The sequence below is a fragment of the Myiozetetes cayanensis genome, unplaced genomic scaffold, assembly GCF_022539395.1.
Source record: "Myiozetetes cayanensis isolate MyiCay16 unplaced genomic scaffold, myiCay2020 scf69, whole genome shotgun sequence".
NCBI classification, from domain to species: Eukaryota; Metazoa; Chordata; class Aves; order Passeriformes; family Tyrannidae; genus Myiozetetes; species Myiozetetes cayanensis.
The window spans coordinates 65,248-87,728 of NW_026087953.1; the positions used below are offsets into that span (position 1 = coordinate 65,248).

The following is a 22,481-nucleotide window of genomic DNA, read 5'->3' on the forward strand; positions in this document are numbered from 1 at the left end:
CTTATGCTATAAATTGGGAGATCATAAACTGTAAATGACAGGAGAAAATTCTTGATATTCTAGTTGATCACACAACCTACCAGGGTGAAGTGACAAAGGGAAAAGTGAATGCAATTTTATAATTACTGCAATTTGGCAGTGAATGTTCCTGTGGAAAGCAGTCTGGAGCCTGTGTGGGATGTTGCACCTCGTCCTTGTTGCCAGTGTTGGAAAAGGAGATACTCAGACTGAAACTCAGATAAGCTCATCATTCTTGGACAGGTGTCTTTATACAAGTCATAAAAAAAAAGGCACAGTGCTAAATGACTGTGAACACGTAATCTGGAAAAGTTTGTATATGTTGACAGCAAGGTGCTAGTGCAACTTTCTGGGGTGAATAGCAGAGGCAGACCACTTAATAACATAAAGGTGAAATGAGTTCAGTTTATAGGGTATTTATGGTATTATGTATTAGATATGATTGGACAGGTAGGGTCTGGAGGATGTTTGTCATAGGTTTACTTGTTCTAAAAAAACCAAACAGGGAATTTTCCTTTCCCCTGCATCGCTGTAAAAGAAAGATGTTTTTTTTCCCTCTCCTCAGGAAATGGGAGTGACTTCACTTTGGCCTTAACTCAGGCAAGGTGTGTGTTTGAGGGGTCGGAGGTTGACTCTGTTTTCAGCCTGGTCATCTGGCTGTTTTCTGGCCCCGGCTTGCCTCCATTTTCCTATGCCCTGTTCTGCCCCCAGTCCAGACCTGCTTGGACTTCATCGGACAGGTTTGACCCATCTGCAGAGTAACTTTTTCGGGAGGAGGTTGCCCTCTCCCTCCTCCACTCCCGTGTTGGCAGCGGTGTGTGTTCATTGACGAAAGGGGGGAATTCCCAGCCACAGACAGACGAAGATGGGATGTTTAATGTTGTTGCCTTGAAGGGAGACAAACAAGCCTTTGTAAAGTGCATCTCAGGAAACATTCCCACCTAAGGGAGATTCAGAAAAGAGAGTCCAAGTAGTGTGGCTTTCACATGGTATTTCATTTACTTACCACTCAGTTTTTTGTTCTTTTTCACTTGTTCATTGACTCTCCCATTAGAGTCTCTGTTAGTGGATCAAATCTGAGACATTTTACAGTATGTGGCCAGCAATTGTCTTCTATTTATCACTTTTTTTTTTTTTTTTTAAACCTCCTTCTTTCTACTTCTAGCTGCATTTCTCAGATCAGGGATTAAAATAACTTCTGGAAAAAATTTCCATCTGTTATTTCATCATTTGTGTTTCCTTTCTAGGCCGAATTCACCAAGCTATGGTAACATCCCTAAATGAAGATAATGAAAGCGTAACTGTTGAATGGATTGAAAATGGAGATACTAAAGGCAAAGAGGTAAACATAATTATTTTATAACTTTTGTCTTTGAAAATGGGTAATCTGCATGAATTATGCTTTGGAATTTTCACTGGAAACAAAGAAAAAAATAAAAATCTTAATTTATGTGATGATTCTTTGGTTACAGACTTTGAATGGGAGTTATTGGGCAAATGCTGGTTTCTGTTGTATATTAAATTTGACTTCCTGAGCTCTTTGTCATAAGTTTTAAATAATGTTTTTCATCTTTTGATTTTGAAACATATTACAAAGGCTGACCTTGTTACCCCTTTTTGAAAGTAGAAAAATCAAATTTTTGAGAGGGAGAATGACTTGCAGTTCAGACAGGAGACCAGTGGGAGCTGGATTAGAAATCTTTTTGTGTTTGTATTATTGAGGGATTGAACTGCTAGTTTGTTTGTTTGTTTGAGGCAATAATTTTACAGCCCTGCTTTCTTTAAGAAACTTTGTGTTTCTCAGTTATGCTTTGCTGTCCCCCTTTCCTGTAAATTTTGGATCATGTTAGCCAGTTTCAGCTGAGATTTGGAGAAGCAGCTCAGAAATAATTGCATTTCACCAGTTTTATAAAAACATGGGGAAAAGGAAAAAAAAAGGTTGTGAGAATGTCCTGGTGATCTCATCAACTGAACTCATCCCACTGGACACAGAATCTGTAGAGTAGTGAGGTGTTTGAAAGGTCCAGCCAAAGGAAATGGCAGTCTATAGAGACCAAAGCTATTTAAGATTTTTAGGAAACTGGGTTTCAGTAGTTCTGAAACCAGTAATTTTTAAGTTCCTGTCCTTCTCCCCCTTGCATTTTGCAGCTTTTTGAATGAGGAACATTTATAAGGGAAAAAAATAGCATGATAAATTTGACATGGTTTCAACTGTGTTTTTATTTTTTGGGTGGTTGTAATTCATCTGTTTCTTTTGCACTCTCTGGGAAATTTCAAATAATTGAGATCTCTTTCTTTTTATGTTACAAAATGTCTTTCATATTCTGCAGTAATTGACAAATTACCACAGTAATACTAGCTACTTCTGTTTAATTTAATCACTTTACTGAATTATGAATACTTTTTGGTGTTGCATCCCACTCCTAAGAGGAAGGGAGCACCCAAGATTCATAGATGCCTGTGGCCGAAAAGGAATGGTAAAAGCCAGAAGGGTCCGAAAAAACATACAGAGTTTTATTATCAAATCATACACTTGGCATGGAAATTGGTATAAATTTTACCCTTATTTCCTAGTAGTAAGAGAAAGAAAAGAATAAAAGAGGGAAGAGGGAAAGACAGTGTGAGAGATGAGGTAGGAGAGGAAAGGAGATCACCAGTCTTGGTTCCAACATCAATCCAACTGATGGAGTGTCCAGGGTCCTGAGGGCACCACCTGGGCTTTGTGGGGGTACCTTTTTATAGGTAAGTTTTCCCTGCTCTCAGATTAGATTTCTTGCTCTCCATGTCAATGAGTTAGCATGCACAGTCTGTTCTTCTAGACCTTTCTGGAAATGGGTTGGGGGGCTTTGAGGGTCTTTGGTGGTCTCGATCCCCCTCTATTGGATTGACCTTTAGTCAACAGTTCATGCCTGTTTCTTGATCCCACTTCTGTGCTTGCACTGTCCTTTATGTTGGACAGTCACCATGGACAAGAACAGGGACATGAACCTCAGAGAAGTGCTGCCCTACCTTCCTACAGCCCCCCTATTCAGCTACATCCTGTTCTAACTTGTCAGCTTGCACAGTTATTGGTGTTTGAAACATAGTAGCACATTAACTCCTTGTTGTCCAAGCTTCTACAATTGGTTATTTTTTAATTAATCTCTTTTCTGAAGGATATGTTTTCAACTTATATGAAGACCAAAGCTTACATTGTTTTTAGTGAATATAAAATAAGACCATTCAGGTTATAGAATTAACAAATTGTGTGGTAAAAACACTAAATAAACACTTTATTGTTTATTATCAAAAGTATCAGGAGAAATGGAGAGGGCGAATATTGTTCTAAGACTCATAAATGCATTTTATATTCTTTTACACAGATTGACTTGGAGAGCATATTTTTGCTTAACCCAGATCTTGCACCTGATGAAGACATTGAACCTAGTCCAGAGACACCACCACCACCTACTCCAGCAGCCAAAGTAAACAAAATGGTGAAGGTTGGTAATACCTATGCAACATGTCCATATTAAACTTTAAGTACTCCTATACATGTTGTTATGTTTGAATATTTAAATCTAACTTTTGTGTCTGTGGAGCTACTTGATAACTGTGTTCCTTTCTTTTTCCTTTGATGAATAGGGGTTTCTAAAAATTTTCTAAGAAGAGGTTTAGCAGAGAGGGAGTTGGGGACTAATATTCATATAACTAAATATATCTCAAGGAAAAATATAGAAAACGTTTTGGAGGTTGTTTTGAAACCATATGTTTAGTGCAAGCAGTCCACCCTGGGCTCTTCAGGGAAGGATTTGGTAGCAATCACCTCTCTGTATTTCTGATGTCATGTTATTTTTATTAACTGGAAAGAAGTGAAGGGCTGCAGTTTACCTTTTCAATAATAAGGTGATCAAATAACAGAAATTTCTTTCATTACAGAGTCAACGAACTGTGGCACCTATTAAGAACGACACTCCTGCCAGAGATAACAGAGGTAAATGTTATGTCTTTCCCTTTCAAGGAAGGTAAATATATGGGAACATTTTAATCTCCTGCTCATATAACATTTCTTAATAGTTCTACATTTCTAATTCTAACCCTACAGGTTATTTCTCACTCTATGCTTAAATAGTGTAAAAGCTACAAAAATGCTGAAATATCACAGGATGATAGGTGAAAAGTTTGTATTGGATGAATATAGATGTAACGTATCTAATAGCGGGAGAAATAATTGGTCATTGTTTTTATTTTCTCTCCTGCATTAAAGTAAGCTCTGTAAGACTTGATATGTATGCAGGTAACCAGAGAGCTAAACCAGGGCTAAAACATTGAGGAAAGTTTAATTTGAAATCAGAAATGTGGGAAAAAACACACCCAGGAACCGGTCTCCTGTCTTACATATCACAGATGCCCACTAGGTTGTTCTTTTACAGATCTAACTTTCTCTTATCTCCCTTCCCCCCAAGCCTGTGGGAAAGAATGCTTTGAAATTTTAAACAACCTGCAATTATCATCCTTAATAGAAACTTCCTTCTGTTTCAGCAAAAACAGCCCAAGGGAAAGACAGAATGTTAGATTTCCCACACTATACCTCTCCCAGACTTAACCTTCCAGGTGCGGAAGGTCTCTTGAGCAAAGAAAATCCTTAAACAACTCACCCTTCCTCCTTGCCCAAAATCTTCCATTTGTCACCCCTGCCTCCCCACAGCTCATACTGATGGTGGCGATGATTCTTCTTCCAAACATTAATCTACTGACATTAATTTAGGCTAGATTCCATTCTATCTGTTAAAACTTGACAAACAAGTGGGCTTGCACATCTTTTCAAGTGTTCAGACTCTTCTGGTCAATGATTGGGATCACTTTCTGTCTTCTGCCATTTGCCTCTGGGGGTGTTAATTCAGAAACTTCATGAAGAGGGGATTGTTTTTCAAACTAATATGGTTTAAATTTGACATATCTTCTCAATGGGCTCTCCTCCCATCCATCACTTCTAGTAAATGTTTTGTTTTGTATAGAATAACCCCATAGCTTGTATTTTAATAGGTCCTATGCATCTTACTATTCACAGTTGGCCTAAGTATTTGTTGGTCTTATAATTAAACTTTTCTCAGCACACTGTCTTGTTTAGTATAGTTAATTCATGCTAGAAGCTAGATCTCCTATCATATTTTGAATGATCTGGGGATTTGTTTTGTCTATCCCATTTGATACCCGATTCCATAGTTTTCTCCATGTTGCACAGTGTGTCGGTCTTCATTTGGAATGTCATCTCTAGGTTGCTAATCAAAAGTGTTACCTTCACTTTCATACTCTTCTGGCAGACCTTGTTAGGAACATGTACAGAAAAACGGCCATCTGAAGCAGAGCTGGTTGAAGCAACTCTGAAAACCAAAACATTCAGCTCTACCAAAGAGGCTAGCATGCATACCACTCCCACTGCATTCATTGGGAAAAGACATCACTCTGCATCTTCAGAAATAGGAATCCTTATTACATATCATAGAATCAATAAGTTTAACTTTCCAGTATAATGTCAAAAAGGTTTGTTTATCCCACTTATAGACTGAGCTGCACTTTGCTGCCTTTCATTTGTATCCCTCTACTCATCCGCAAATTGTAGGTTCAATGGGGTGGGACCATTTTGTAACATCTAGAGAATGTAAACAGTGGGTCCTTTTTTTTTACTGGATTTTTGTGTATAATTACAATATAAATAAAATATGACAGAAGTGAACAGTTGTTTAGCCACAGCACTCTGAAAAAGCTTTTTGAGGAAACCTACAGTCAACTGCATATATAGAGAACATCTGTCATTTATGGACAACAACATAATTCATTCTATTCACATAATAAGTTCTATTAATCCTGTAGTGGAGTATTCAAAAATATTCACATGCAGCATCGATACTTAATAATTATGTTGTGTTGGTGTATAACACTAGGATAAAAGAAGTTGCATACTGAATGTCTTTATTAATACTTTTTACATGTATGGCTCTCCTCTCCCTCTTCCCCAACAAATTGTTGTGTTTTGAAAGGCGTCTCTTTTTATTTTGTCATAAAGTATTTAGAATCAGATAGAAATGTTACTCTTCCATATCTAGATGAGCTTTGTGCTTTTCATTTGCAGTGGTTGGTTCTGCACGCACGCGTCCTGCTCAGCTTCCTGAACAGTCTTCTTCCTCTCAACAGAATGGTAGTGTTTCAGATATATCTCCAGTTCAAGCTGCAAAAAAGGAATTTGGACCTCCCTGTATGTAAACTGTGTATCAAGGATTCATTTGTTCTGGGCATTAAATGTCCATTTTTTTCAATTATGTTGTTCTTTCTAATATTTGGAATTTGTTTTTCCTTATGTCTTTTTAACCATGACAGTGTTTTTTTAATGTATCTGGGTTTTCTTTTAATTCAAACCAAGAGATGACATGTAACCAAATATCATCACACATGCAAATATTTTTTGAGGGCCATTGTCATTATATTTTCAGTTGTGTAATTATTGTCCCATTCCTATGATTTTTTTGCATTCATTTATTCTATACATTTTAGAAATTAAATTACTGTAATTATTTTGTACTATTACTGGTTTACTTGAAAAGATAGTTGATATAAATAAATGCATTCTAATCATTCATAAATTGGAATTGAAATGTCATAGCGTAAATACTAAATTCATGCAACATTAAAAATATTTTAAAATTATATCATTTTCTTTAAGCACGTAGAAAATCTAATTGTGTAAAAGAGGTTGAAAAACTGCAAGAGAAACGTGAAAAAAGAAGGTTACAGCAGCAGGAACTTAGAGAAAAAAGAGCTCAGGTTAGTATTTTCAGCTCAGATGGAAAGTGTATATCAGGAAAAGGAATTGTTTGCAAAATGATGTGATTTTTTCAGTCTTCAATCTGAAATGCTTTTATCCTGTATACAGTTTTGATAAGTATTTTGGTGCATGGTTGCATTGCTTTGGTAACTATTTCTTTAGACAGTTTCCCCCCTCTCTTTTTTCCTACAGAAATAATTGCTTGCAATTGCTTATCATTCCGTGTGTTATTTAAAAATCAAGTCCTGATAATAGCTATTGCTTAAGGAAAATATATTGATGAAAATAATCAAATATTTGGCTTTTATATAGGGCTGTTATTCTGTAGGAGGTATTAATAGAATCATGGAATGATTAAGGTTTGAAAAGGCCTCTAAGATCATAGAGTCAAAGTGTCAACCCAGCACCACTGTGTTTACCACTAAACCATGTTCCCAAGTGCCACATTCACATGTTTTCTGAACACTTCCAGGAATGGTGATTCCAATAATTCCCTGGGCAGCCTGTTCCAATGCTCAACAATTCTTTCTGTGAAGAAATGTTTTGAGCCCATTTCCTCTCATCTTGTCACCTGTTACCTGGGAGAAGAGGTTGACCCCCACCTCACCACAACCTCCTTTCAGGTAGTTGTAGAGTGAGAAGGTCCCCCCTGAGCCTCCTTTTCTCCAGACTGAGCCTCCCCATCTCCCTCAGCTGCTCGTCATCAGACTTGTCCTCCAGACCCCTCCCCAGCTCTGTCACCATTCCCTGGACATGCTCCAGCACCTCAATGTCTCTCTTGTCGTGAGGGACCCAAAACTGAACACAGGATTTGAGATGCAGCCTCAGCAGTGACCAACACAGGGGGACAGTCGCTGCCCTGGTCCTACTGGCCACACTACTGCTGATACAAGCCAGGATGCCATTGGCCTTCTTGGGCACCTGGGCTCATGTTCAGCTGTTGTTGACCAGCACCCCCATGTCCTTTTCACAGAATCACAGAATGGTTAATGTTGGAAGGGACCACAGTGGGGACATCTAGTCCAACCTCCCTGCTCAAGTAGGGTCATCCTAGAGCACATCGTACAGGATTGCATCCAGGAGGTTCTTTAATATTTCCAGTGAGGGAGACTCCATGACCTCTCTGGGTAACCTGTTCCAGTGTGTGGTCACCTGCACAGTAAAGAAGTTCTTTCTCATATTCAGGTGGAACTTCCTGTGCATCAGTTTCTGTCCGTTGCCTCTTGTCCTATTGCTTGGCACCACCAAGAGGAGCCTGGCTCCACCCTCTTGAAACCCTCCCTTTAGATACTGATATACATTAATGAGGTCCCCTCTTAGTTGTCTGTTCTTGAAGCTGAACAGGCCCAGTTCCCTTAGCCTTTCCTCATAAGACAGATGCCCCAGTCCCCTAATAATCTTTGTTGCCCTCCTCTGGGCCCACTCCAGGAGCTCCATGTCTCATACTGAGGAGCCCAGAACTGGACACAGTACTCCAGATGCAACCTCACCAGAGCTGATGACACCAAGCTGAGTGGTGCAGTTGATACACCTGAGGGATGGGATGCCATCCAGATAAACCTATACAAGCTCGAGAAGTGGGTCCACGGGAATCTCATGCAATTTAACAAGACTAAGTGCAAGGTGCCACACCTGGATAGGGGCAAGCCCCAGTATCAATACAGGCTTGGGGATGAACAGATTGAGAGGAGCCCTACCAAGAAGAACTTGTGGGTGCTGGTGTATGAGAGTCTGGACATGAGCTGGTAATGTGCGCTTGCAGCTCAGAAATCCAACCATGTTCTGGGTTGCATCAGAAGCATGACCAACAAATCAAGGGAGGTGATTCTGCCCCTCTGCTCTGGTGAGGCCCCACCTGGAATACTGCATCCAGCTCTGAGGTCCCCAGTACAGGAAGGACATCAACCTGTTGGAGTGAGTCCAGAGGAGGGCCATCAAGTTGATTAGAAGGATGGACCACCTCTCCTATGAGGAAAGACTGAGAGAGTTGGGATTGTTCAGCCTGGAAAAGAGAAGGCTTTGGGGTGACCTAATTGCAACCTTCCAGTACCTGAAAGGAGCCTACAAGAAAGATGGAGAAAGACTATTTACAAGGGCATGCAGTGACAGAACAAGGAGGAATGGCTTCAAACTGAAAGAGGGTACATTTAGATTAGATATTAGGAAGAAATTGTTGACTGTGAGGGTGATGAGGCACTGGTACAGGTTTCCCTGAGAAGTTGTGAATGCCCCATCCCTGGAAGTGTTCAAGGCCAGGTTGGATGGAGCTCTGAGCAACCTGGTCTAGCAAAAGGCGTCCCTGCCTGTGTCGAGGGGCTTGGAACTAGATGACCTTTAAGGTCCCAGCAGGTTGGCCCCCAACCTGTACTGATGCATGGGATTATTCTTCCCCAGGTGCAGGAACCTTCATTTACCTTTGTTGAACTTCAGACAGTTCCTCTCTGTGCATCTCTCCAATCTGTCAAGGTCCTCCTGAAGGGTTGCACAGCACTCTGGGATATCAGCCAATCCTCCCAACTTTCTGTCATCATCAAACTTACTGAGGAGGCACTCTGCCCCTTCATCCAAGTCATTGATGAATAAGTTAAACAATACTGGGCCCAGTATTGAACCTTGGGGAATACCACTAGTGACAGGTCTACAACTAGACCCTGTGCCACTGATTACAACCCTCTGGGATCTGCTGTTCAGCCAGTGCTCAATCCACCTCACCATCCACTCATCCAGTCCACACTTCCTGAGTTTATCTATGAGGATGTTTTAAGAGACAGTGTCAAAAGTCTTGCTGAAGTCCAGGTAGACAATATCCACTGCTCTCCCTTCATCCATCCAGGTAGTTGTCTCATCGTAGAAGGCAATCAAGTTGATCAAACATGACTTATCTTTAGTGAATCCATGCTGACTACTCCTGATCACCTTCTTGTTCTCCATGTGTTTAGAGAGGGCCTCCAAAATGATGTCCTCCATCACCTTTCCAGGGATTGAGGTGAGGCTTACTGGTCCTTCTTGCCCTTTTTGAAGAACGGGGTTACATTTGCTATCTTCCAGTCCTCAGCCACCTGTCCTGATCACCACGACCTTTTAAAGATCATTGTGAGTGGCCTTGCTATGGTGTCTGCCAGCTCTCTCAGGATGTGTGGATGCATCCCATCAGGGCCCATGGACTTGTGAATGTCAAGTTTTTTTAGGTGTTCTCTGACCCAATTCTCCTTGACTAAGGGAAAGTCTTCATTCCAACATTCCTTTTTCCTGGTCTCCTGGGCCAGAGATCCCTGAGGGCTGGTCTTGTCAGTGAAGACCAATGCAACAAAGGCATTCAGTACCTCTGCCTTCTCTGCATCCTCTGTTACCAGGGTCCCCCCTCCAAGTATCGGCCCACATTATCCTTTGTTTTCCTTTTGTTATTGATGTACTTGAAGCAGCCCTTCCTGTAGTCCTTGACATCCTTGGCCAGATTTAATTCCAGATGGGCCTTGGCCTTTCTCGTCTCATTTCTACTTACTCTGACAACCTCTCTCTATTCATTCCAAGTGGCCTGACCCTACTTCCACCTCTAGTGTATTTCCTGCTTGTGCTTGAGTAATGACAGGAGTTCATTGTTCATCCATGCAGGTCTCTTGCCCCCTTGGCCCAATTTCTTTCTTATTGGGATGCATCGTTCTTGAGCCTGGAGGAAGTGATCTTTGAATATCAAGTCTTGGACCCCTCTTGGACCCCTCTTCCCTTAGGGGCCTGTTCCCATGGGATTCTTCCAAGAAGATCCCTGAAGAGGCTAAAGTTAGCTCTCCTGAAGTCCATGGTTATAATCTTACTTGTTGCCCTGCTTCCTCCTTGCCCAATACTTAACTCCATGATCTCATGGTCACTACAGCCAAGGCTGCCCCTAACCTTCACATCTCCAACAAGGCCTTCCCTGTTAGTTAGTATAATGTTTCCGCTGGGCAGCTTTCTAGCCAACACAGTAAGGTGTTATAAACTTGCGGGGAAAAAAATGAAGTTTTTAATCCTTTGAGAAAATCTATTAATATTAAATGACTTCCTGTCATAGAAGTGTAAAAGTTTAAGCAAAACTAGTAGTGTAATCTTGTTGGCATGCCTGTTTATGTGTTAGTCTCTTTAGAGAGATACTACAGGGGTGGATCTACTGGATGCCAGATGCCCACCAAAGCTGCTGTATCACTCCCTTCCTCAGCTGGAGAGGGGAGATAAAATATAATGAAAGGCTTGTGGGTTGAGATAAGGGCAATGAGAGATCACTCACTGATTACTGTCACAGGCAAAACAGACTTGACTTGGGGAAATTAATTGAATTTATTACCATTCAAATTACAGTAGGATAATGATAAGTAAAACAAATCTTACAAACACCTTCCCCCCACCCCTCCCTCCTTCCTAGGCTCAACTTTATTCCTGATTCTCTACCTCCTCCCCCCAGTGGCACAGGGAGACAGGAATTGGGGGTTACAGTCAGTTCATCACATGCTTCTGGTGCTGCTTCCTCCTCAGGGACAGGACTCATTCCCCTGCTCCAGTGTGGGGTCCCTCCCATGGGAGACAATCCTCCATGGACTTCTCCAACATAAGTCCTTCCCACAGGCTACAGTCCTTCTCAAACTGCTCCAGCATGGGTCCTTTTCCACAAGGTGAAGTCCTTCAGGAACAGACTGCTCCAACATGGATTTCCCACAGGGTCACAAATCCTGCCAGCAAACTTGGTCCAGCATGGGCTTCTTTCTCCATGGGACTGCAGGTCCTGCCAGGAGCCGGCTCCACCGTGGGCTTCCCACAACAGGGTCATAGTGTCCTTTGGGCATCCACCTTCTCTGGTATGGGGGTCCTCCATGGGCTACAGGGGGACAGCCTGCCTCACCATGGGTTGTACCATGGGCTGCAGGGGAATCTCTGCTCCAGCACCTGGAGCACCTGCCCCTCCTTCTTCACTGACCTTGGTATCTGCAGAGTTGTTCCTCTCACATATTCTCACTCCTCTCATCTCTGTCTGCAAGTACTTCCACACAATAATTTTTTTCCCTTTTTAAATATGTTATCACAGAGGTGTTACTGCCATAGCTGATGGGTTCAGCCTTGGCCAGTGGGAGGTCCATCTTGGAGCTGACTGGCATTGACTCTATTGGACATAGGGGAAGCTTCTAGCAGCTCCTCTCACAAGCCACTTCTGTAGCCCCCCCTCTACCCAAAACCTTGCCATGCAAACCCAATACAACTGCCAATCTGCTAGTGATATAAGGAATAACACCACCAAGTAAATTAAGACAATTTACTTCATGGTTTAATGATTTTTCTAAGTTGACCTAAATTCACTTATTTTGAATTCTTGGTCTCTAATTTCCATCCACTTAAACAAATGCAAAGTATTACTATGGCTTTATATGTGAGGAGCAAATAATTGGAGCAAATAATTTGTTTCATATGTCAAAATTCTTTGATGTGGTTCTTCACCTAAAATTTTCTTTTTATCACTTCTGTGACAACTCCCTTTTCATCCAAACTTAAAATTTCTCTATGAAAAAGTTATGTTTTTCTTGGTGACTTGTATGTATTATGCTTTGTGTTGTTTTGTGTATTCTGTTGTTGTTGTGAAATGCATCAATAATTAACCAAGCACTGGCTTCTGGTGGGCAAGACCTCTAAGCAGAGTTTGAAGAATATTAGGCAAATATCTTTTCCATAATAAGCAATACCCCTTTCTGAATGTTAGAAGGAAATGTTTCAGCAGGAATACATTTATTATGGACTTACTATAAGTAGGTTTTAGTTCACTGTAGTCAGGGTCAACAACCCAAAGTTACAGTCAACTTCTGATAACTAGGGTACAGTTTTGTCTTAAGTGTGGATCATCTGTGTTACAGGTGTAGAGACATGAGTGGGCTCTATTTCAGCTTATTAACCCCAATGCAGTGCTTTCTGAAAGTGCCTATGCTATTTCCACAGTCAGATGTGATCCAGAAGGAGATTTAGCTCATTTGTGGGAAGCCATGCAAAGTTTAATAAGGTCTGAGCACCAGAGCTGGCTATGCATTTCATCAGAAGCATGTCCTGAAATGGAGTAAAAACTGATAGTTGCAGGGAGAACTCACAGGAAGGACATTTGAATGATTATGCAGTGAACCAGCACAGCCCACAACAGGCTCAGTAGCTCAGGCTTTGCAAGGTTTAGAGGGGCTCTGGGCATGGCCTTCTATATGACCATTCTCTCAGATGCTCATGGTTCCAAGTTTAGGGACAGGAGACCTTGTGTGCCTGGATGTAGCCTACTGTGTATCATTTGGATTGATTCTGCTTTTTTTGGGGGTCTAGGAGTGTTAGAACAGTTTCCAATGCATCCAAGTAACTATAGGAGTTAAGTGAGGACCAGTAAGTAGGATCAACCTCCTTTAACCAATGTGGATGCAACAGGATTGTGTTTAGAGTGGTTCGGGCACCTGCACTTTACTCTGCAGTGTGTTTTGTACCTGTATAATAGAGAGTATCCATTTGTCTGTTGGACCACCATATCTCAGATTAAGAACCATTGACTGTATACGCTATCCGTTGTGCAATTGTTCAGTTGTGTTTCTTTAATGTGAAGATTTTTGCAAAACCAGTAGTCACTTCTTTTTTTAGTAGAATTTTAATGAGTTCCCAATCCAAAAGTATTTTCTAATACATGCCAACCAAAAATATTAAATAGAAAGCATATAGTTGTTTTGCCTTATGATCAGTAAATTAGCTACATCAGAATTGAAAAAGGCATTAAATTTGCAGTTGAGACATTTAGGGTGTTTTGGAGAAAAATTAACATTTCAGTTAATGTGGATTTTTTTCGAATAAATTTAGAAGTTACTGAAATTAGTTAATTTCAGGAAAAAAGTATATTAGAAGTTTTCTGTTGCTTATTTCCCTAGGATGTTGATGCTACAAACCCAAATTATGAAATTATGTGTATGATAAGAGATTTCAGGGGAAGTTTGGATTATAGACCACTGACAACTGCAGATCCTGTAAGTACCTGAGTGATGTGGAAATTTTTTATCCTTCTGAATTTTGCTCTCTGTTTCCAATTTTTTCAATGTATGTACCTCGCCTTGAACACTTCCATAGAGGGAGTATCCACAATTTTTCTGGGAAACCTGTGCCTCACCACCCTCACAGTAAAGAATTTCTTCATAACATCTAATCTAAATCTCTTCTCTTTTATTTTAAAACTGTTCCCCCTCATCACTGCACTCCCTGAGAAAAAAATCTCTCCCAATCTTTCCTGTAGGCCCCCTTTAGGTATTGGAAGGTTGCTATAAGGTCTACCCAGAGCCTTCTCTTCTCCAGGCTGAACAGTCCCAACTCTTTCAGCCTGTCTCCATAGCAGATGTGCTCCAGCCCTCTGAGTATCTTCATGGCCTCCTCTGGACTCGCTCCAACAGGTCCACATCCTTCTTATGCTGGAAGCCCCAGAGCTGGATGCAGTACTCCAGGTGGGGTCTCACAAGAGCGGAGTAGAGGGGGAGAATCACCTCTCTCGACCTGCTGGTCACACTTATGATGCAGTCCAGGATGTGATTCACTTTCTGGGCTGTGAGCACACACTACCAGCTCATATTCAGTTTCTCATTCACCAATACCTCCAAGTCCTTCTTGGCAGGGCTGCTCTCAATCCACTCATTGTCCAGCCTGTATCCGTATTTGGGATTGCCCTGACCCAGGTGCAGGACCTTGCACTTGGTCCTGTTGAACTTCACAAACTTCACATGGACCCAACTCTGAAGCCTGTTAAGGTCCCTCTGGATGGCATCTCTTCCCTCCAGCATGTCTACCACACCACACAGCTTGATATCATCTGCAACCTTGCTGAGGGTGAAGCTGATCCCACTGTCCATATCACTGATAAAGATGTTAAACAATCCTGGTCCCACTATCAACCCCTGATGTAGCCCCCCCACTACCAAAACCCAGCCACAAAAACCCACTACACCTGAGGAACGCCACTCCTCACTGGTCTCCACTTGGACATCAAGCCATTGACTGCAACTCTTTGAGTGCGGCCATCCAACCAATCCTTTATCCACTAAGTGGCCCATCCATCAAATCCATGTCTCCCCAGTTTAGAGAATAGGATGTAATGCCGGACAGTGTCAAATGCTTTGCACAATTCCAGGTAGATGGCATCAGTCACTCTTCCCTCATCCATCAATGCTGTAACCCCGTTGTAGAAGGCCACCAAGTTTGTCAGGCACAGGGTCCAGGGGAGGGCCACAAAGATGATTAGGGGTCTGGAGCACCTCTCATGAGGAGAGACTGTGGGAACTGGACCTGTTTAGTCTAGAGAAGACTGAGAGGGGATCTAATTAATGCATATAAATATCTCAAAGGCGGGTGCCAAGAGATTCTTTTCGGTGGTGCCCAGCAACAGGACAAGGAGCAATGGCCATAAACTAAAACACAGGAGATTCCACCACAACATGAGGAAGAACTTCTTTACATTGAGGGTGGCAGAGCACTGGAACAGACTGCCTAGGGAGGTCATGGAGTATCCCTCTCTGGAGACATTCAAAACCCACCTGGACACATTCTTGTGTCACCTGCTCTAGGTAAACCTGTCTTAGCAGGGGGGTTGGACTGGATGATCTCCAGAGGTCCCTTCCAACCCTAACTATTCTGTGATTCTGTGATTTGCCCTTAGTGAAGCCACGCTGGCTATCACCAATCACCTCCTTATTTTCCATATGCCTTAGCTTAGTTTCCAGGAGGATCTGCTCCATGATCTTGCCAGGCACTGAGGTGAGTCTGACAGGCCTGTAGTTCCCTGGGTCTTCCTTATTTCCCTTTTGAAAAATCAGGGTTATGTTTCCTCTTTTTCAGTCATGGGAACTTCACCAGACTACCATGACTTTTCAAATATGATGGATAGTGGCTTAGCCACTTCCTCAACCAGTTCTTTCAGGACCCATGGATGTATCTTGTAGGGTCTCAGGGAATTGTGCACTTTCAGGTTCCTTAGATGGACTCAAACCTGATCTTCTCCTTTGGTGGGTGGTACTTCATTTTCTCAGACCCTGCCGTTGGATTCTGTGAGTTGGTCAGTGTGACTGGAGCACTTGCCAGTTAAGACCAAGGAAAAAAACTGATTGAGTACCTCAACTTTCTCCATGGCCCAAGTAGCCAGGTCTCCCGTTTTGCTCATTGGGGGGTGTGGGTGGATAGGTGTACAGTTTCTTTTATCTTTCTTTCTTGTCCCATATGCCTGTAGAAACTCTTGTTATTTTTCATGTCCTTAGCCAAGTTCAACTCCAGCTGCACCTTGACTTTCCTGATCTCCTCCCTGCACTCCCAGGCCACATCCCTATAATCTCCCTAGGATATGTCTCACTGCCTATGCATTTTGGTTTTGTGTTTTAGTTTGGGTTCTAGGTTATTGTGCAGATGCAAGGGGCTTTTACACATTCAGATGACTCACTGTCTTGTAAATTTCTCTTTGTTTAAATTATATTATTATTCAAGAATAGAAGTAAAATATTGCATAACTGGAATGGGGGTATAGTTCACTAAAAGATTGTTTCCTTTGTAGATTGATGAGCACAAGATATGTGTTTGTGTACGAAAACGACCACTCAATAAAAAAGGTATGACCATATAAGATTTTGCAATTTTTTTTTCTCTGAAAAGCTGCTTCTGATAGTAATATTATTTGTATTAAATAGATCTAGAAATACTGATCAAAGATGAAACACTGTTATACTAGACAATATGTGTGAGGCACCCAGAAAATTCATAAGCTTATCATAACCTGAATAAAGATGGGGAGAAAAGTAGTTTAACTGTCACCGTTTTATGAAGTGTAATTTTTTTCCCCAAGGTTATCTAGGATGTATTTAGTTGATCTGGGAATTAATTCTACTGTAATTTCTTCAGTATTATTACATTGTGTTAGGATCACCATTCTTTTAAACTATTCTTTAAGTGATCACCTGATCAGTGAGCTACTCAATGAAAATTTTTCTACACTTTTTTTATACCTGTATATTTGTACTTTCAAGTCTTGAATCAAACATCAAGGGTACAATTCATGTGCTTGAATGTTGGTGTCTTATGACATTTAAGGTGCTCAAGGGTGTCCAAGACATCCTTGCAGGATTAGCAGGTTATAGACAAACTGGAGACTTGTATCTACTGGAGTTGTTGCTCAGGGCTGGGCAGGATACCTTAGGGCATATGGAATGGCACTAAACCTAATTTTTAGGTACTGGAATCATTCTCTAGTGATTTCTTTTCTGGTATGATTAGCATTACAACTTTTTTTCTTACTGTCTGCTGATCAGACTGGAGTCTGTATCCCTCCCCCAAAAAAACCATTTAGATTTTCAACTCCAACTAAATCCCAATCTTTCTATGAAGTTCTTTACTTTCACAGGAAATTAGGAACTGCAAATGCTTCTGGATTTCATCCTATCTGAATCCAGAACTAAAGTAAGCTGATTTTCATTTTGAAAGATGTTTCTTTCCTTCTCTTTGTTTTTTTTTTTTTTTAGCTTAAACACTCAAAGAACTTTGAAACAATATGGGATGAATTTTTTATTTTTGTACTGTCAACTACACATTGAGGATTATCTGGAGGATATCCAGAGGAACATGGGAGAATTGTATAGGAAAGGGAAAACATATGTTGATGTCAGTATATAGTTAGTTTTCTTTTGTCTTATTTTTTCCCCTCCAGATTTTTGTTTATTTTTACTTTTGCAGTTTTCTTATTCCATATATTTTTTCTTTTATTGATCTGAAAGGAATGCATAATCTCAAAAATTGATTGAAACTATTTTTCACAACCTATGTAATAAGGGTATTCAATATACAAGTCTGGTAACAGTTCAATTTCTGTTTTAGCATTGGAGGTTATCTTTAATAAAATATGACAGGTTATAATAAAAGGTATTAATGAAATAATGTATGCTGGCAAGGAAACATAGAGATAATTTCGTACCCACATAATGCAGTATTCTGAGAGCATTCACTTTAATTTTGAAATAATATTTCTCTCGTCACATTTTTAAATTATGTAAAATTATATAAAGTATAAAGAAATCAAAGATATTAGTCTGTAATACCTTGAAGAGAAAAAATATCGTTTTTCCTTTATTATTGCAATAACAACAAGCCAATAATATCATCTTTCCCCTTTCATGTTCTGTATTTTGAAATACTGTAAGATGCTCAATTAATTTAATAGAAATCAAGTGTATAAATCAATTTCTGTCAGTCTCACAAACACAGAATTATCACCAAAGTCTTTAGGTGTTCTCAGCACCAATCATTCTGTGGATTGACTTTGCAGGAAGTAGGACACATTAGTGATCCTGACTGTACACAGAAAGAATCTTTATTTTTGTGCATATCATGGATCACTGGGTTCTCTGTTTTGCTGAGTCATATCTCATACAACAACTAGCAATAAATTGTAGTGCTGTGTAACCTGGGGACTCACTATTGAAAACACATCTAGATGGTTTTTGTTCCTTCCTAGTGATAGGAAGCATCATTAGCACGTTCAACTTTTTTACTGATGTCCACTTCCCTAAATCCACTCTCTAACTAGGACTTTTTCACTCCCTAGCTGTCTGCAGGCTTGGTGGTGAAATAAAGAGAGTTCGACTGCAGTAGCAAAACGAGCGTTTTATTCTTCGTCCTCTTTGTCTCATGCGCAACAGGGTGAGGGGAAGTGGAGAACAGCACCAGAAATGGTTGAAGAGCCAATTCTGGAATGCAATGTTTACATTAAACATATTTATTAGACCTAGCACAAAGATTTCACAGGCTACAGGGGCAGGGATCATGCAGGGAACTACTTGGCACACAGTTATACAATTTTTAAAATTTACTCACTCCATCTAAACTCTATTACACTATCATATGGCACTCTGGCACTGCTACATATAAGGTTATATTTTTCTATAAGTAAGGTAGGAGTTAAAAGTCCTTTTTTCTCAGTTTTAACTTGAGCTGCAGGTGTCTGGCGCATGATGTTCCTCTGCAGAAGTTTAGCAGTTTTCTTTCACTCTCACTGAGTGTCCAAGGCAGTTTGCTGGATTCCATCCTTATCTTTGAGGCCTCTTGCTGAACAACTGCACCTGCTTTACCAGGCCTAATGTCTGCCTTGTACCGGTTTTTCTCCTTACAAATAATTTTAAGAAAAGAATTTCCTGTAGAGATATTCTATATTAAATATGCATATTTGAGATTCCATGAGGAATTTAATTAATGGTCAGTCTTCGCGAGCGAAGATCTGGGGAAGGTCTTTACACCTTCCAGCCTGCGCATTGGATTTTTTAGGTGAGACACAGTGTGCGCGGAACTGAGCCCACCCTTGAATCCTAAGGTTCATCTGCCGGGGTCAAGCAAGTTTGGACGGTGGCAGCGAGGTCCTCAGGACGTAGATGGGTTGCCTTTAAGGGCTAACGAGCTCCATCTGCCCGGGAGTGGCCCTGACCAGGAATCGAACCCGGGCCTCGGTGGTGACAGCGCCGCACCCTTAACCACTAGACCACCAGGGGCTCCCCATGAGGAATACACAAATGAAAATGTCTGTGTAGAATGAAACCAGTTTTTTCTTTTTGAAAGCTTTGAACATATGGCTATAACTTTAAGGATTTACAAAAAATTAAAAGATAAATTTAAAATGAAGTTATAATGATGGTGTTATCATTAATGATCTTAGCTTTTCTAATCGACTTTGTACAACCTTTCTTTACTTTCTAGCACTTGGTAAGATAGGACGACTAGACTTCAAAAATGAAAGCAGATTACTATCTAGGTATCAGAAGCCCAAGTGCATTGCAGTGTTGTTACTTGCAGGAGCTGTGTTATCTGAGACATTATAAGAGTGTAAACAATGAAAATATGTAAAAAATAGTAATGTGTTGCTACTTAAATATATGTTTTTCATTTATTTTATAGAAACTTCAATGAAAGACCTTGATGTAATAACGATTCCTAGTAAAGATGTTGTGATGGTACATGAACCAAAACAAAAAGTGGATTTAACAAGGTACCTAGAAAACCAAACTTTTCGTTTTGATTATGCCTTTGATGACATGGCTCCTAATGAAATGGTTTACAGGTATGTGTATGTGGTTTCTTTGGTGAATCTTTTTTCTCATATATCTCTAATGTCAATAACTGTGGGCTTACCTTGGTCATGGACTTCTATTCTCTGTGTTATCAGATATGCATATTGCTAACTCCATTCTTTTGCCTGTTCACTTTTGGTTTAGCTCTGTTTATCCTGAATCCTGCTCTCAATTCTCCACCAAGACCTTTCCAGGCTCTAGTGTGTATTGCCTCCTCAGGAGGCAAACAAATCAGGAGAGGGTGGGGAAAGAGTACAGAGAGAGAGACCCCAAGGTATTTGGATCTCTATTTTCTCCTTTATTCTTCTGTTTCACTTCCACAGTTGGAACAGAATAATGCACACAGTGTTTTAAAAAACTTGTTTAGAAGTAGTTGTTTACCTTGTATAAGTTGCTAAATGAATTAGATACAGTAGCAGGCAAGGTTATACACCATGACAGGTCGTAATCTTGGTACACAGTCTAAATATTGTGAATATTTTTGCAAGGAATATTGATATTAGAAAGGAACTTGATTATTTCCTTTATGCTTAGAAAGTGCTTCCTATAGCCTTAAGGAGTAGGGACAAAGAATTATCTCAATTCTTGTTTTTAATCCAACAATTAGGAAGTGAAAGTTGGCATCATATCCTGACTGATGTTAGATGCTAACATCCTGTTGGTGGATAAAAGAATTATTAAAAGGTCTTGAAAATCAAAACTTGTGTCTTATGCTTGATATAAATGAGAAGTGTAGCAAAAGTAAAAACTTCTTAGGTTGTCAATTTACACTAATGAAAAACCTTCTAAACAGCAAAGTTGTGCCCTTGGAAATTTCCGTCTCTAATGATTGTCTACTGGTAGTATCTTTTCTTTCTTGATAGTAAAGAGTTGTGGGAGAGTGATCTAGTTGGTGAGATGTGCCTCTGTCACAGGGAGATAACATCTTCAAATAGGGTAGTAGTTGAGCTCTGGTCTTTCCCAGGCAGCTGTTGTCTTGGCACTGCTCAAACCCCTTCTGACTTATAGTTGAGAGGTCACTTCCTGGCTCTCCTTGCTCACTTACTGGGTAGAGTCAGTATCCCTTAGGACTTTCCAACACAAGAGGGGGAGGAAAGTGACTCAGATTCGAAAAATACTTGGCTAGAGATGCAGTGAAACAACACTGGAGGTGAGAGAGAGTGTTTGAGACATTTCTTGGAAGGGTTCAAAGGGGTCTCCACCCCATGTCCTTCCTTTGTCTTGAGGAGTTTTGCTTTTCTGTTTAGCCTTTTCCTTACAGCCTCTTGCAATAGTTTTCCTCCTGCTTAACAACCAGTTCTTGTAATCTCTCTTCTTCATGTTATTTGTCTTTGTGAGCATAGTGTTTAAATGTGAGGGCTGTTTTTAATATACAATGTTATTATGGTTTTGTATTGAGTTTCTTCTGCAAAACTTTTATTAGATGCATAATAAATTAATAGTAATATGGGAAAATATTGAAAGATACTTGTATTCATACTGAAACAATAAATCTCTAGTCTGTGTAGCAGTACAGGCTTTTTTCTTCTCCCTCATATGGCAGAATAATGATTATGACATGAAGGATAATCTGCTTCAAGGCCTCCTGTAATAGCACATTTAAGAGGAAAATAGGTATCATTGCCTGATCTAACCAGAACTATCAGGGTCACAGCAGGGGGGAAAAAAAGTATGACAAGTTACTTCAGTTTTCTTCAGTATGCTAAAATTGCTCATTGTATTTCTATACTGAAAAATGTTCTCAAGAAATGTATTACTCTTATTTTTTATTATTATTTTACTTAAGTTGTATTTTAAGTATTTTTGAATCCTTGAGCCGCAACATTGAGTTGCAAGTTTTCTTTAGTATTAAAAAACTGAAATGCCTTTTGAATTTTAAAGGAGAATCAGAGTTTATATTTCTGAATGATCAAGATTGCAAATAAAGGTTCTACTAGAAGGAAAGTTTGACTGTTTTGGCATGGTACCATTTGGAGTTGTATAATGTTTTACAATAACTTCTCTAGATATGTTTACATTTTGCCTTATTTTAAAATACATATAATAAAGTCAATTTTTTATAAATCATCAAAATAAATCATTCCAAACTCAGTTAAACAGAGATAATGGAATGTGCTTCTTAGGTGGATAGGTTTCCTGAAATTGATTGGGAATATCCTCTTGAGGACAAAAGAGGTATATAAATTGGAGGATGTAAACAAGTCTAAGGCTGATCAGGAATCATCTGGTACATTTTTGATGAAAACTGATGATTCAGTTAAACTTAGATTTTTGCATAACCCTTGGTTGCTGAATGTCCCATATTATTTTCATAAGTAATGTTATATTTGTTCCAAAGTGGAATGAAAGGATGTTTTAACACCTCAGTGTTTCTGTAAACATTCATTCTTGTTTCTGTCACTAATCATACTTTATTTGTAAACACCTGGAAAAAGTTTAGAAAGAGAGACTCAGCTCCATCACCTGGTGGAGGTAACCCCCCATAAAGTTACCCTTTGCTTTTGGAGGTTTTAATGAAGTAATGGTGAAAAGAAGCTGAAGTAGGAGTA

General features: G+C 40.1%; 1 protein-coding gene across 4 annotated transcripts in view; it reads left to right on the plus strand.

Moving 5' to 3' along the window:
- Window positions 1-22,481, plus strand: part of LOC126651594 (kinesin-like protein KIF2A) — a 102,474-nt gene that overhangs the window by 39,241 nt on the left and 40,752 nt on the right. For all 4 annotated transcript variants that reach the window (XM_050337551.1, XM_050337548.1, XM_050337549.1 and 1 more), the window contains exons 2-9: window positions 1,266-1,360; window positions 3,381-3,500; window positions 3,937-3,991; window positions 6,131-6,253; window positions 6,719-6,819; window positions 13,726-13,821; window positions 16,380-16,434; window positions 19,760-19,922. In XM_050337551.1, the coding sequence (XP_050193508.1) occupies window positions 1,266-1,360; window positions 3,381-3,500; window positions 3,937-3,991; window positions 6,131-6,253; window positions 6,719-6,819; window positions 13,726-13,821; window positions 16,380-16,434; window positions 19,760-19,922 (808 nt within the window). The remainder of the gene's footprint in view (window positions 1-1,265; window positions 1,361-3,380; window positions 3,501-3,936; window positions 3,992-6,130; window positions 6,254-6,718; window positions 6,820-13,725; window positions 13,822-16,379; window positions 16,435-19,759; window positions 19,923-22,481) is intronic.